The following is a 12,933-nucleotide window of genomic DNA, read 5'->3' on the forward strand; positions in this document are numbered from 1 at the left end:
CCCGTGTTGGATTTCATCGTGTTGACTGTATAGTGCATAATGTTTCCCTGCGACGAGGACCGGAGCAGCTGCAAACAGCAGTGTTTTTTTACTTTTTCTTTTAGGGCTTTGACGGAGAGCTGCATGGGCTGCATCCCAAAACACATTTACTATGCCGAATGCTTTAGGGAGAGACAGGTGGCTTTAATAAACAGATTGTGCATAGAGATGAGGATAATACACCATAAACTCCCACTGTCTCTCCGCGTGACAGCGTACGTGCATCATTTCCTTTTTTTCTCTCTCTCTCGCTGTGATATACATGACCTTTCCATATGGGCTGCCTGGAGACATACCAAAGATATATGATTTAAATACTCAAACGCTCAGCTTTCTGATGCCTCCTAATTACTAACATCTGTCAGAGGGATTTATTTGTTGTGTGCTTCTGTGTTGCCGTGCACATGCCGGATTAGTGCTTTTCATGTGTAGCGGCGCATAGGTGCGAGTGCAAGTTTTTCCACATGGTTGGATGTGCTCGGCTGGTTTCTCCGCAGGGCCTTTTGTGTTCGGTTGTAAGACGTGTCTTTTCACGGCCTACATGTAAGAGTACACTCCATCTGCGAGCAGCAGCTTGTGGCTGAATGTGGTGAATGTAGCATGAAGAGCGTTAATCCTTCACCAGCGGAGGTACAGTGTGTCTGACTGGCTGATGGGGATTTCATTTAGTGTATGCAAATAGTCTGTCGTGGGTGCAGTAAAGTCTCGGCTGAGCGGTTTCGCTCTTTCTCTTTCTCTCTCTCTTTCTCTCACTCTCTCTTCTCTTCCCCCCCCCCCCAAATTAGAGTGTGTATTCAGCGGTTAACAGGGCATTGTTGTGGTCACAGCATCGCCCGAGCCTGCCTGCCGGGTACCACTCATCATTTCCCGCTGGAGGAAACAAAGATTTATGTTGCATGGTGTTCACTGTTTGAGCAACTTTGGGCCAGAGGGTCTTAACATTGTTATGCTTCCTTCTGTTTATTTTTATTTTTTTATGCTTTGGCTTTCATAACATGACATTATTTTTAACAAGTTCGATGACCAAGCTTTTTTGAATGTGTTCCTGCTGTTCACTATCCACTGGTTTCATCCATATTTAACAATTCAACAAGGGTTTCTCCTAAAGTTCCAGCTCCTTGGTTGTAAAGTCCTGTGCTCCCTTCAGTTCTCTCTGCCGTGCTGGTAGTACAGACGCGTCCAAACTAAATGCAGACCCTCGACTGGTCCACGGACACAGCTGTTCTGTCGAGCCATGACGTTTATCCCCCCGGTGTTTCTTGGCTTGTGAGAAATGGGATTCATTAAAGGCAGCTAAGAAAAAAAAAAGAAATACTGAGTGAAAAAAATATTGTTTTTTCTTTATTTAATTTTTAAGACACTTTAAGTGAGCCACACCATTTAGAAAGGCTCTGGTCAGGCTGTTCCCATACACTGTTTGTAGCTAAACCTACAAAAAGCAATGCACTGCAATTTGTGTCTGTGTGTAATACAGTGTGTGTGTGTCTATATGTATGTATGTATGTATGTATGTATGTATGTATGTATTTGTATATATATATATATATATATATATATATATATATATATATATATAAGTCAAGTATTTCCACATGCTATGTTAGCATTAAGCTCAAAGTAGCCACAAAAGTGGCAAAGTACAGCTTAGATAGAAACATGACTATTGAGCCGAGACTAATCGTGTTGAGCTGAGTCCGTCCTAAAACGTCTACCATGCAAAAGATTACCTATTTTAATTGCCTGGTGGTAACATTGCACAGTGAAACCTAAACACGCTGTATTGGCGAGTACAGAGCGAGGTGTGGAAAATCCATCTTTTCAGTTTTCCATCTCACTCAACTATGCAGAAGATACATATACTTGTTGACCGCGTTGCTCAAAGTGTGAAAGCATGGTTGTGGTGAAACACAAACAAAATCATGAATTTCATTTTTTGGAAATGTAGCTTTGGTTCTCTCTACTTTGGGCCTTTGTTGATGCGGCGCCGGTGCCAGCGGCCCGCTGTCGGTGCCGTGTGGGTGTGTGATCAATGTCAGGAGGCAGCAGGTGCCGGCAGGAGAGAGCAGAGCTAACTGTCTAAGAGACTTTGGTCTTTTTCTCTCGCATGTGGTGAGGATGAAGAGAGTTAAATGTCATGATAAAAGGTAGGGACAGATTTTTGGCACCCTGTTTCCTGATAGGGAAAAGTAAATGCTGTCCGTTTATGGTCCTTCTTTTTTGGTTAGTAGAGAAGAAACTACCATGACTGTCTTAATAGACGTTTTATTCCTTCAATAATAAAAATGTATCCAAAAATAGAATATGTAGGCTGTGATTGATGGCACTGATGCTATGATGCCAGTATGTACAGGTGCACTCTTTGTACATACAGGGAAGGGGATAACTACTGAATGAATAATGACACAACAAAAAGCAATTTGGTATCCTCTAAAATATGTGTAAGAGATGACAAAGACAACCTGTTAAGTCCCAACCCTATCCTTCAGAAAAATGCATAACAAAATGCTTAACATACCTAAAATGAATAAGTATCACCATATTAACTAAGACCAGCGGCTAAGGATGTGACTGAAAGTCAACTAATGCTCTTTACCACATGTTTACTATTATATATATATATATATATATATATATATATATATATATATATATATATATATATATATATATATATATATGTTGACTGTGTACTGGGACTTTTTCTTCAAAACACCTATATATTTCCATTAAGCCAAGCTACAAATAACACAAGAACACAGAACACAGATTTGGTGAAGGGTGCATCTTGTACTGTAATAAATGTGCTTTGCCCAACACTTTCAGCTCTCGATGACAAATGTCATCCTCGGAAAAAAACATTGCCAGAGAACATAATCCAGACGGGGATTATGATTCAACCAAACTGTATTTGGCAAGTAAATGTGTGTGAATGAGCCGGGAGGCATGGTTGTGTATCGCAGCCGACCGTGTATTCATGTGCACTCTGCCAAGATATTGTTTGAATACGATACTAATACAGTGTAGCTGTACTTTTTTTTTTTTGGATTACCTTTGAAAAAAATCCAAACATGTATTTCCGCTTCTCGTAGTCACTTGGCCTCGTTTTGACTGTAAAAACACACATTTCCAAAAAAAACACAATTTCCCGATGCTTTTGTACAACAAATGACATGTAAACCTTTTGTCTTCCAGACGTCGATGAGTGCGGGTTGCAGACACACACCTGCTGGAACGACAGTGTGTGCGTGAACCTGCCGGGAGGCTACGACTGCGTGTGCACGTCCGGCCCGGGCTGCAGCGGCGACTGCCCACAGGACGAGGAAGTCAGACGCAACGGAGAGGACTGGAAGCCCGCCTTTGACCGCTGCGCTGTATGCTCCTGCAAGGTACAGAAGATGGACAAACACAACAACAAAAAAACTATTTAAAAAAAGGCACTAACACGCCCCAACAACTGGCTTTTGCCTTCAGTGAGAAAGGTTACGAACGGCATTCATTTTCATTCTCTAGACAAATTACTCGGCAGAACTCACGGGCATTTTTCGGTTCTTTCTCCGTTTGGCAGTGAGCCCCGCTTCTACTGCCAGCCGTAATACCGGGATAGGAAAAAATAAAAAGGCCAGTGCAATGGCATGGCTATCACTCCTCGTAAAAGGGAAAGGAGTGTATCGCTGTTTTTTGGCGGTTTTTTTCATGTTTAAAAAAAAAACCTGCAATTGCATGCTAATTTTCGTGCAAAACGGATATGAGTAATACTGATGTTCACAACCGAGATCTTTACTCGGGGTTTGCCTCACAGCTATAATCTAAAACTTAATCTCTATTCCATGACTTCCTGTAACTGAGCTGCTAATACATGCAGACTATCAAGAATCTTCCTATTTCTGCAAAAGTACAAATGTTTTGCTGCCTACCTTTCAAATCAATGGGGTTTTGGTGGAGAATTACTTGGCAATCATCCAAAGACCATTCAGTAACTCCAAACACAAATGACGGAAAGGATGTCAACTAACTGTAATTTATCTTTTTGATTCCGACATAAAACCAAGGTCAAGCAACTTGCACGACATGCAGCCATATTCACCAAATTCCTTGACGGTTACTTCACTTTATTGTTTCACCTGTATGGAAATTGAATGATATTCAAGAAAACCCACGAGCACTATTGAGCACGGAGACTTTATGCCATCGTTATATTCCCTGAAACAACACTACACATGCAGTGATAGACGGGACTGACTCTGAGACATCGCTATCAGAGAGAAGAAAGACCAGCACACACAAAAAGACAAAGACTTAGAAATGGAAAAGAGACGGGAAGAGTTGGAGGAATTAACAATGAAGAGAATACATACTCACAAAGAGGGGAATGGAGTCAATGGAGACAGGTTGCAAACAAGCCAACAATTCCACCGGATCATTCTCAGACACTCCACCCAGAGGTGAGAGAACCCGTAAGGAAAGCTGTGCACGCACAACCCTCGGTACGCACTGGAGGTCAAAGCTGCACCTGGAGGTCTGTGCTCAGAAGTCAGAGTGAGGCAGCGCGGCTGCAGGAAAAGCCAGATATTGATCAGATTTTGTCTTTGGGGAGTTACGGCTCAGTGAGTTAGATTAATACATAACACAGGGGGTTATTTTGACAGCTGTGGGCGGTAGATCCAATGATGCTTCTTCGGCTCATAAAACTCTGAATTTACCACCAGGACGTTTCACATGAGCTAATCCGGTAAATATCAAAGGTTGACAAAAGCAAATCCTGCAACATACGTGTGTGTGTGTGGGTGTGGGTGTGCGGGGTTGTGGGTGTGTATGAGGAGTTTTGACACGTCTCATTCTGCATATTAATGTCATGTTGCCATCCACTTATTATTTATTATTTCAACACCACAGCGGCTTCCTCCGAAAGACGCTTCCATGGCTCCAGGGGCCGCTGTTCGTGTCCCGGGAGAAACTAAAAGTAAACATTGACATTTAGTCACTTAAGTGGGTAGTCAGTCGAGGTAATATCAAGCACACTCTTTTCCTAGCGCTCACTAAGTGGTATTGTGGCCTAACCCTAACTAACTAAGGCGGAGCCTATATTAATGCTAGAGCACTGACCAAGCTGTGCTATATGAGAATGTGTTTTAGCGGAAGGAATTGTGTTGCATACCACATACAAAGTTTATGACAAATGAAATGAAACGTTAAATATCTACTTGTCGATGAATAAATATTGTACCGATGAGTAAAGGTATTTAAATACATTCACAAGGAAATCTCATTATTCACACTAGTGAGCTGTTCCGGCAAAAATAGACCTGATGTGTGAGGAAAAAGAGACACAAGAAAAGTGTGAACACAAGTGACGAGATGCTCTGCTAACATGTAATTCCTTCAGGACCCACTGCCTTGCTGGTTTTTAGTCAGATGTTCCCTGAATGGCCAGTGATCTGGGTTTCTGGTGACTGTGAGGCAGTTGATAGTAATCGGGGGCAGAAAGTACAGACCAGTGGGAAACGCACAAGGAACCGTCGATGGGTGAGAGGAAAGTTTATTGATGTAATGTGATTGAAATGTGTGGATGCCGGAGAGGGGCAAGTGGGAAAGATGGAGGATGATGACAGTGAGCAGAGCATGAAAGGGTTTGTAAAAAAAGACTCCTGAAGATTTGACATCAAAAGGTGGAAACTTAAGAGCAGAGATCCTCTCTACTCAAAGTTTTATTTAAGGGAAAATGAAAGGAAAAATGTTGTTAAATTAGAGAATACCACATTAGAGAGTTCCACAGAGGTGATTTAAAAACAAAATGCTCTCAAGTTAAATTACCTTTGGGGGGGGATAAAAACCTACCCTGGAGAGGAATACCTCATCCGAAGACTGTCATATGGATTTAAAGAGAATGTCATCAAATTTATCATAAAGTTGTTGTCATCAAAGTTGACATAAAATAAAACGACGTAATGATGTTGTTTTGGTTGCCACAGCATTAGCATTCATGCCGGGTTTTATTCCTGGCATTCAAATGAGCAGTTGCACTGTATTGTTGGCAGTGCTCCCCCAGCAAGTCAAGGGCCATAACTGTTAAGACCAGGGCCTTCGGTATCGGCACCCTGGGACCCGGCTGCTACCGTAGCGGGGCAATATGCATCGATAAAACATTGGCTCTGTATTGCTCTGTATTGTATTGGTATGCGGAACGATTTTATGGCGCCCATACATTCTCTAACAGGCCATTCCGTGCAACATTTGTACATCTCCATTACAATGTCGTACCCTGTGCCAGACAGCGCTGGCTGTGGCGAGTAAAATGGACCATAACGTTTTTCCCCGGGTGGAGACGGGAGAGCCAGGGACACGCGGCTTCCAGGTCCGGCAGATTTGACTCTGCATTCCGGCCTCGGGCGCCAAGCTTCTAACGAATCCTCGCTTTAAAAAATTGCTGGTAAAAAATAGAGATTTGAGAGTTGCATTTAAATCCTCCAAAGGTATGCTGGCCTTGAATTATCTGCCTTAATGGACATTGTTAACCAGCTCTCTCTAAAGGCCTCAGATATGCATCTTGATCCTATACCAAAGTCCGAAAGGGCTTTTTGAACCATAATCCTGATGTGTTTTTTTTTCACAGAGATTCAATATGTTTGCAATTGCACCGCCTTCACAGCAAAATAAAAGGTCAGGCATTCAGTGTTCTTTCCAGGATCGTACTCTTTTTCAGAGATGAAAAGGCTCTGAAGCGACCAGCAGGGTGTCAGAAGATCCTTAAACTCTTCACCAGACTGGTGAAAGCTTTCAGCGTCAGCAGCTGCTGAACGCAGAGTGCATCATTTAACGCCAAAGAAACGCTAAAACACAACTTCACGGCCCTGAGTCAGGCCTCATGTGCATTGGAGTATTTTTTTTTCTTCCAACTCCATATTTTCTCTTGTTTGTGCAGGACGGGCAGACGTACTGCAGGAGGAGACCCTGCGACTGCGCAGACCCAGACGAGGACCTGTTCTGCTGCCCCGGCTGCGACAACAGGCCCAGCAGCCAGTGTCTGGACCAGAGCGGACGCACACTCTACCGCAGCGGGGCGTCCTGGCCGTACGGCTGCCAGCAGTGCCGCTGCATGGTCCGTACACAGAAACACACACACACATTCACGCAAAAGCTACATATGCCAACAGAAATGAAAGCTGACCGTATTAAATCCCTACTTGTTTGTAAGAAGAAACAGATGACGTAAAAAAATCATCAACATGAAGCTCCGAGCTCGGCCTTGTTTAATCCGGCTGCTCAGTTTTGCCTGCAGAAGGCTCAGATAATTATCACCTCTCTAATTAGAGATGTGGCAACTAATCAGCATGTGAGCTGTGACTGTTGCCAGATCAGCTGATTCACACACACACACACACACAGGGTAACATTTGTGTCACCTTTCTTCTATTTCCTTTCTCCCCACCTCTCTCAGGAGGGGGAGGTGGAGTGCTGGCCTCTGGTTTGCCCCGTGTTGATGTGCGAGTACACGGCGGTGGCGGAGGGCGAGTGTTGCCCGCGCTGCGTCACGGACCCCTGCCTGGCCGACAACCTGTCATATGACATCCGGCAGACGTGTCAGGACCCCGCGGGCGCCGTCCGCCTCAGCGGAGACACGTGGCATATGTCCAACTCGCCCTGTACCACCTGCGAGTGTAAGGTAGGCCAAAGCAGCAGCAGCAGCAACCACCACAGTGAAGGTTTGGCTTAACCGGCCGGCGGCCATGTTAGATTTTTACACCGTAGGGGTTAATTCAGCGCTAAACCCAAAAAATCCCAAACAAATTATGAATTTGTATGGCTCAGTGTGCCTGTTCTCAGGGCTTTAACTGATTGTGTCGTTTGTCCATCCCTGCATCTAAACCCTTGTTTGTGTATGTTGGGGAAATAAAAAAAATCTCATGCAGTTACAGAAGCGTGATTCTGTTCATGTGTATTTTTTAATTCCTCCATACCCTGTGTTAGATAATGGCATTACAGCCTATTGGTTATTGAAGAGAATTCTTGGAGATGCGTCTATCTGATGTGTGATGCGGTTATGCAACGTCTGCTTCTCTGTCTTCCAAGATAAATATGAAGAAATCTGTTTGTCACAGATGATGTAAGGCACATTTAATCTGAAGAGAGCAAAAATATGCAGATCACTGTGTCAGGAACATGTCACCATGACTCAGATCATCTCCACACATTTACTAAAAATGATCTGTTTTTCTGCTTTTTTTCCGTTTTTTTAAGCTACAATGATTTAAATTGGCCAAGAACAGCTGATCAGATACATGGTCCGGACACGTGTCAGGTTATTTTATATAGTGGTAACATTATTTTCAGCTCATAGGCCTCAGCAGCTGGTGTGCTCACGCGTGCTGTGAGCACAGTGAGTGGTGATAGCTACTCTTGTAGAAGTCAGTCTGATCCGCTGCTGCTGCGTCACCTTTGGTAAAGACACAGTTTGCCTCTGACCAGCAGGGAACCTCACTTTCAGCCAAAGCCCAGGAGGAATGGCCGGTGAAACTTCCCCAGCTGATTACGTACATTAAGACAATTGTTTTTTCCATTACCAGTTTTCTGAAATGTGATGTTTACATGTGAAAATGAGGCATTATCTCATTGAATAACTTTCTGGAACAGAAATGATAAAGCCAGGATAAAATTCTTATTTAAATGTAAGGTTTTTACAGAGGGAATATTGGATATCTCTTTGTATCCCTCCACAAATCAGAAAATATTTTCAACAGCCGTATAATGATACATTTTTTAGAACGTTTTTCGGGAATCAAATGCAAAAACCTCTGTTAAAGCCTTCAGAATATAGATAGGAATGGACCTGGAGAGGTTGGTGTGTGTTAGTGCGGCTGAAGTGGAGATTTCTGGCTCCAAGGCAGAGAAAAAAGTCATTTTGTGAAAAATGGAGTTAAAGATATGTATTGAAGACACTACAGGTGAATAAGGGAAAACTTCTACGGATAGTTACAATCACGAATCCTCCCCAGCTGATTGCTTACATAAAGACAATTATTTTTATATTAAGTTTTCTGAAATTTTAGGTTTAAAAATGCAGATGAGGCCTTATGTAATGATAACCTTTGGACACAAATAGACGCTTAAATGTGTAATTTGGACGTCTTCCTTCCACTACAAGATATGTTATTGAAGCAAAACCGCTCAAAATTGATCTGTGCATGAAAAAACAAAGTTATGAACAATGAGTCGCTCTCCTTAAAGGGCCAGTACAGCCTAATTCCAAACCTAAACATATTTTTGTTGTATCGAGCCATGCAGATTTGAGTTTTTGAGATTGATGGCCCTCTTTTTCTTGGGAGAAAGTGGTTCTAATTAAAAGTGTAACAAGCAACATGTACAGCCTATGTTGATACCCAACAGTGTATATAAAACTCTTTCCTGTCTGTTTCATGCTGCGTCGCTCAGAACGGGAACGTTTGCTGCTCGGTGGATCTCGACTGCCTGCAGAACAACTAAGTCTCCCCTCCTCTCACTGCGGGACTGCCACGCCCTCCCTCCCTCCTCCTCTTCCTCCTCCATCTGACGACGCCCCCTTCGGATTCATAAAACAGACTCACGCACACACATGTGCATGCCAGTGTGTGCACAGAAAAATACAAACATGCACTGGACGGACTGGGGTGTTGAGAATGTGCTTTTATGCCGTAACTCGACAAAGTGTGAGTGAATGAGTGAGTGAGGGAGTGAGTTAGTGTATGTGTGTGGCTCAGGCGGACACCGAGGCCGTAGTCGCTCTCACCACGGTCACTTTGTTGTGTATGTGTCTTTGTGTTGTTCCCATTTTACTAAATGTCTTGAGGAAAACTGTTTAACATTACCTCCCGAACCCCCGAAACAGAGACGAGCAGCTAAAAGAGGATTATACCAGCTGGACAGATGTTGAGGCGCTCCAGCTGTCTGTGTTGCAACATGTCACTATTGCTTGGTCACTTAGGAAGTCATCATCTCAACATTCATTATTGTGATAACAAAAAAGTACTGCACCCTCATTTTTATATGATGTTCTGTTAAGCAGAAGATAGTTTGATGTAGAAATAACAACTCTGCAAAGTAAAAATGTCCTGTTCAGTCTGACGGTGTAGGCTCAGTTTCCAACTCAATAGCAACTTCTCTCATGGGACCACAGACTGTATAGAAGGAGTAGACGTAGTCACCGGGACGTCTGCCGCTTTGAAGCCTCGAGTTCTGCATTTTTGGCCATCTCCCTCAAGGTTTTCGCAACCAGAAGTGACACGAGGGGGTGGAGCTAAGTACAACCAAACGCTGAAGGCAACCAAAGTGGTTACAGTTAACTTTCATGAAATGAAACGCACTGAAAAGGTTCAAATTCCAAGACTAAAAAACGGACAACTCCCAGACTGGATAACCCGTCAATCCCAATGTAGCAACGCCCCAAATCATACCCTGCTTTATGGTTATTTTACTTAACAAATGGACCATAATTTACTTAATGGACATCATGCTGTATTGATGAAGACTTGAAACAATCGATTGAGACCATAGACACATTTTTATAATAACTGATAATCCTTTTCTCATGGACTTCTATACAATCTGGCCAATACAGAAATCAGTCAAAGCAAACAAAGCTAATGTGGGAAAGAAGAACATTCCTAATCAACCATAATCTTTACTTTGAGTTGTTTCAGTGCATTTACATATTTATGGTTCACGGCTGAACATGCAAACAAATCAAACGGTGCCTAACTTTTTCTTTACATGCTATATAAATGTTTTACTACCACACATAATCAGCATTCATGCATCTACAAACAAACAGCAGTCTGCTTTTCCCACTTCAGGCACTGGATCCTGCGATGTGGTATAAGGATCGTCCAAATGAAACCCAGAATTTCCGAATTTGGAAGACCCAGCTAGTGATTTCTTTGCAAGGCCTCAGTATCAAAAGTAATTAGTACTACAGTAATACAGCAATTGTAGAATTGGAAAAAGTACAAGCTCTGATGATGCGTTTCGGCCTGTGGTTTTTACTTGGGTCAGGATCACAGCCGGAAACGAGTTACTCTCATAATGAAGCCTTACTGGAGCTTAGATTTCTGACAAGCAGCACCTGAACAGAGCATTAGTTTTAGTCTCTGTGAGGCTAGACCATGCCATTAGGAAAAAAACTAAGGGGAAAAAAGAGGTGAGGTTCAACTTTCTGAGAGACAAACGGACAAAAAAACACCGACTAGACGGCCCGTCTTAATAAGGCGGGAGAGTCTGGTGCAGTCTTTCCTGCTCCACGTGACACATTCATACCTCTCCTCCGTTAGCCTCGAGAGGACCAACGTTATCTAACGCCGTCTCAAGACGTTGGGAAATAAGCACAGACTTTGCCACCAACCGTGAGATCTGACCCGAGTGAAGCGTTTGGTTAGGTGCAATTGTTTTTTCAGTCAACTTGTGTTATACGGTTCTCCATAGAAAGCACTTAAAAAGCAGTTCTTCATAAAAAGCACGCCAGGAGACAGATAACTGTTTAGTTTCAAAGCTGGAGCCAACGTTCAAGGTCTTCTCTACACCTTCTTCCTCTTCCTCTCTGGTTTCTTTGCACACTGTCAGCAGACTGCAGATATCACGACTCAATTTCCTTTTTTCAGAGAAAACCTGTTCCCACGGATGGAGATAATCCTTTCGAGTGAAAATGAAACATTCATTTGGTTTCATCAAAGCTTCTTTTTCTTTTTTATGTGAAATGAAGTAAATCAGCTGCTGGACTTCTCTATGAAACTCTCATATAATGGGGTGATACCAGAAAGCCTGACGCAGATTACACAACTTTAACTGGCATAAAGTTCTAAGATCCGAAACGAAAAGGCCTCCCGAGTGGCGATGTGCCCATCTGGACATGCATCTCATGTGACTTCGCCGTGAGCCGACCCACTCACAACTACACCGCTCTACCATCGGCAGGTAGGGCTCACAGCGCCTGTAGAGCGCATTTGAGAAAAGTCTGAGACCGGAGACGAACGGTATCCAATGAGCAACGGGCATCTGAGGCAGTGGGTCCCGTGTAGAGTCGAAACCGTTGTCACTCCCAATGCGTCGCATACCGCTGCTGGGTGGACTGATGGACTGCGAGATAATCCACATATCGCAGGGGAGGGAGGTGGAGAGGTCAAACCAACACAGGACTTTCACCCAGGAGACCGTCGCTTGTGTCCCGTGTGACACGACAAGTAATCGTTGACATGTTTACATTACACCGCACTCTTTTCCTAAACTACGGAAGTTTATTTTGAAAAGACACTATGCATGCAATGGGTTTATATTGTTCAAGTCCGTCGTCGTTCGCGATCGGTCCTTCAATCCAAACGGCGTAATCTCATTAGTGCACCTCATCTGAGACCAGTCGTGTCCTTTTTTATTTTGGTCAGGGGTGACATTGATCACTAGAGTTAAAAGTAAACGTCTCCTCCCTCTCCCTGCTGACCTTCCACGATTTAATGTCAAACTCCTTGTTTTGAGGATACTTTTTTTCCTTTTACTCTTTTGCGCACACAGCACGTTGTTTGGACTCATTTCAGGAACGTTTTAGGAAAGGTGATCCCGGTGGTTTAACCCCCGGAGGTCGACCGTGGTGCGGGCCGCGCCCCTCCGACCCCTCGGCCGCCACTTCCTATGTGTCGTCTTCTGTTTTTTGATTTTTTTTGTCTCACTTGAGCATCTCTTCCGTTGTCACAATGGCTCTTGTAAAACTGAAATCGTCAACTGTGCACAGAGTACACACACACACATACGCACACACACGCGCACACACACACAAAAGAAAAACAATGTCTGTAAATGATATCTGTGCCCATCCAAGTCGACCACGGCCATCTAAAGCAGACATTTGTACAAAAGGTCACACTGAAAACAATGTTCTAA

The 12,933-nt window shown here is 43.4% G+C and overlaps 1 protein-coding gene across 1 annotated transcript in view; it reads left to right on the top strand.

Moving 5' to 3' along the window:
• Positions 1-9,574, top strand: part of LOC306735257 (protein kinase C-binding protein NELL1-like) — a gene marked incomplete at its 5' end in the record, with an annotated part of 216,717 nt that extends 207,143 nt beyond the window's left edge. Inside the window, 4 exon segments of the mRNA XM_079216712.1 lie at positions 3,232-3,425; positions 6,959-7,135; positions 7,475-7,699; positions 9,466-9,574. Of these exon segments, the coding sequence (XP_079072838.1) occupies positions 3,232-3,425; positions 6,959-7,135; positions 7,475-7,699; positions 9,466-9,516 (647 nt within the window). The 3' untranslated portion in view covers positions 9,517-9,574.
• Between the last annotated feature and the right edge of the window lie 3,359 nt (positions 9,575-12,933).

This window comes from Taurulus bubalis, assembly GCF_910589615.1.
Source record: "Taurulus bubalis genome assembly, chromosome: 4".
NCBI lineage: Eukaryota > Metazoa > Chordata > Actinopteri > Perciformes > Cottidae > Taurulus > Taurulus bubalis.